Source organism: Loa loa, assembly GCF_000183805.2.
Source record: "Loa loa unplaced genomic scaffold supercont3.2468, whole genome shotgun sequence".
NCBI classification, from domain to species: Eukaryota; Metazoa; Nematoda; class Chromadorea; order Rhabditida; family Onchocercidae; genus Loa; species Loa loa.
The window spans coordinates 1-1,330 of record NW_018110647.1 but is presented as its reverse complement, the minus strand read 5'-3'; the positions used below and the strand labels follow the sequence as shown (position 1 = coordinate 1,330).

The window sequence follows — 1,330 nt, the reverse complement described above, 5'->3', positions numbered from 1 at the left end:
AAAAAAAAAAAAATAAACAAAAAAAACAAAAAGAAAAAAAAAATTCGATTTTGCCAAAGTTTGTGTACTCCCGTTCACAGATTAGCTCAAAGATTAAAGACCACATCACAAGGTCATATGATCGACAATATATGAATTATTATTCATAATTCATAACTTGCTGGTTATAGTTACGTGGGTATCAAAGCACAAAGTATGTGTTGCATATCAAATTCGCATCAAAATTCTGTTTTTATCAGGATAAATGTAACAATTTCAGTAGGAAGAAAGAAGAAATTATAAAAGTAGAGCTGTTGAAAGTAAATAAAAACATTTTGCTATTGGGAGAGAACTAGAAAAGCAGTTTTTGTGTCACTATTTTCCATTGCTTTTCTTTACTATTGTAAAGCGAACCTTACTTTTTCGAGCTGAATATACGAAATTCGACAGGTTTGATATTAGTATGAGGACATCTTCTTAGATCTTAGAATTGTCTTTATGATGATCATGCAAACATTCATATTCATTTTTATTTCTTTTTCGACATTATTCCTATTTTTAATATGAAACAAAACATATGTGTATGATAGTTGTGTTCTGATAACCACTTTAATTTTTAATTTATAAATATCTAGTTGATGTTGTGATGCAAGATCACTTAATCCCAGATCACTTAATGAATTTCGCATCCAAAGTTATATTAACGTGAATTTAAATTACTGAATAGAACACACATATTGGGATTAGACAAATAACTACATGTACGACAGTTACACTCTGGTAACCATATGGAAAGCGTCTCGCGTCTAATCAAGACTTTTCGTTTCAGAAAATTCCCGAATCAGAAAATTTATTTTCTTCGTCTGCTTCCTTGTTTTTTCGTTTCATTTCACAAATTTAACAATGTTGTGATGCTAACAATATTGTTGTGATGCTGATGTCATTCCATTTGTTTACAATGAGCATAACAATACTGTGATGTTTGTGTCACTCATGATACCATTGATTATGTATTGTTATGACACGGTAACTCGCAAATAAATATTGCAATGGACATTTCGTGAAACTTCAATAATCCTTAATATTTTCAGATATTTTATGTTGACCTTACCTCATTTATTTCTTCTACTGCACTTTTCTCTATTTAATTGTGCGTTCAGTAATGCATTCGTATTGAGAACGGATGTAAAGGTAGAAGAAAGCCTTATTTATGTACAAACTATCTGGCGACACGGTGATCGCGCACCACACCAGTTACCTTACCCAAGTGATCTGAATAATGAAAGCTCTTGGCCAAGAGGATGGTCTCAGCTTACAAACGTTTGATTCGATTTTTTTGCAAAAATCTGAA

At 31.4% G+C, this 1,330-nt stretch overlaps 1 protein-coding gene across 1 annotated transcript; it reads left to right on the top strand.

The window, feature by feature from the left end:
* Nucleotides 1-1,077: 1,077 nt before the first annotated feature.
* On the top strand, nt 1,078-1,299 carry LOAG_15695 (hypothetical protein; the record flags this gene model as incomplete). Its single annotated transcript, XM_003151184.1, has 1 exon — nt 1,078-1,299. A coding segment is annotated over one exon (222 nt), but the record flags the coding sequence as incomplete, so codon positions are not given.
* Between the last annotated feature and the right edge of the window lie 31 nt (nt 1,300-1,330).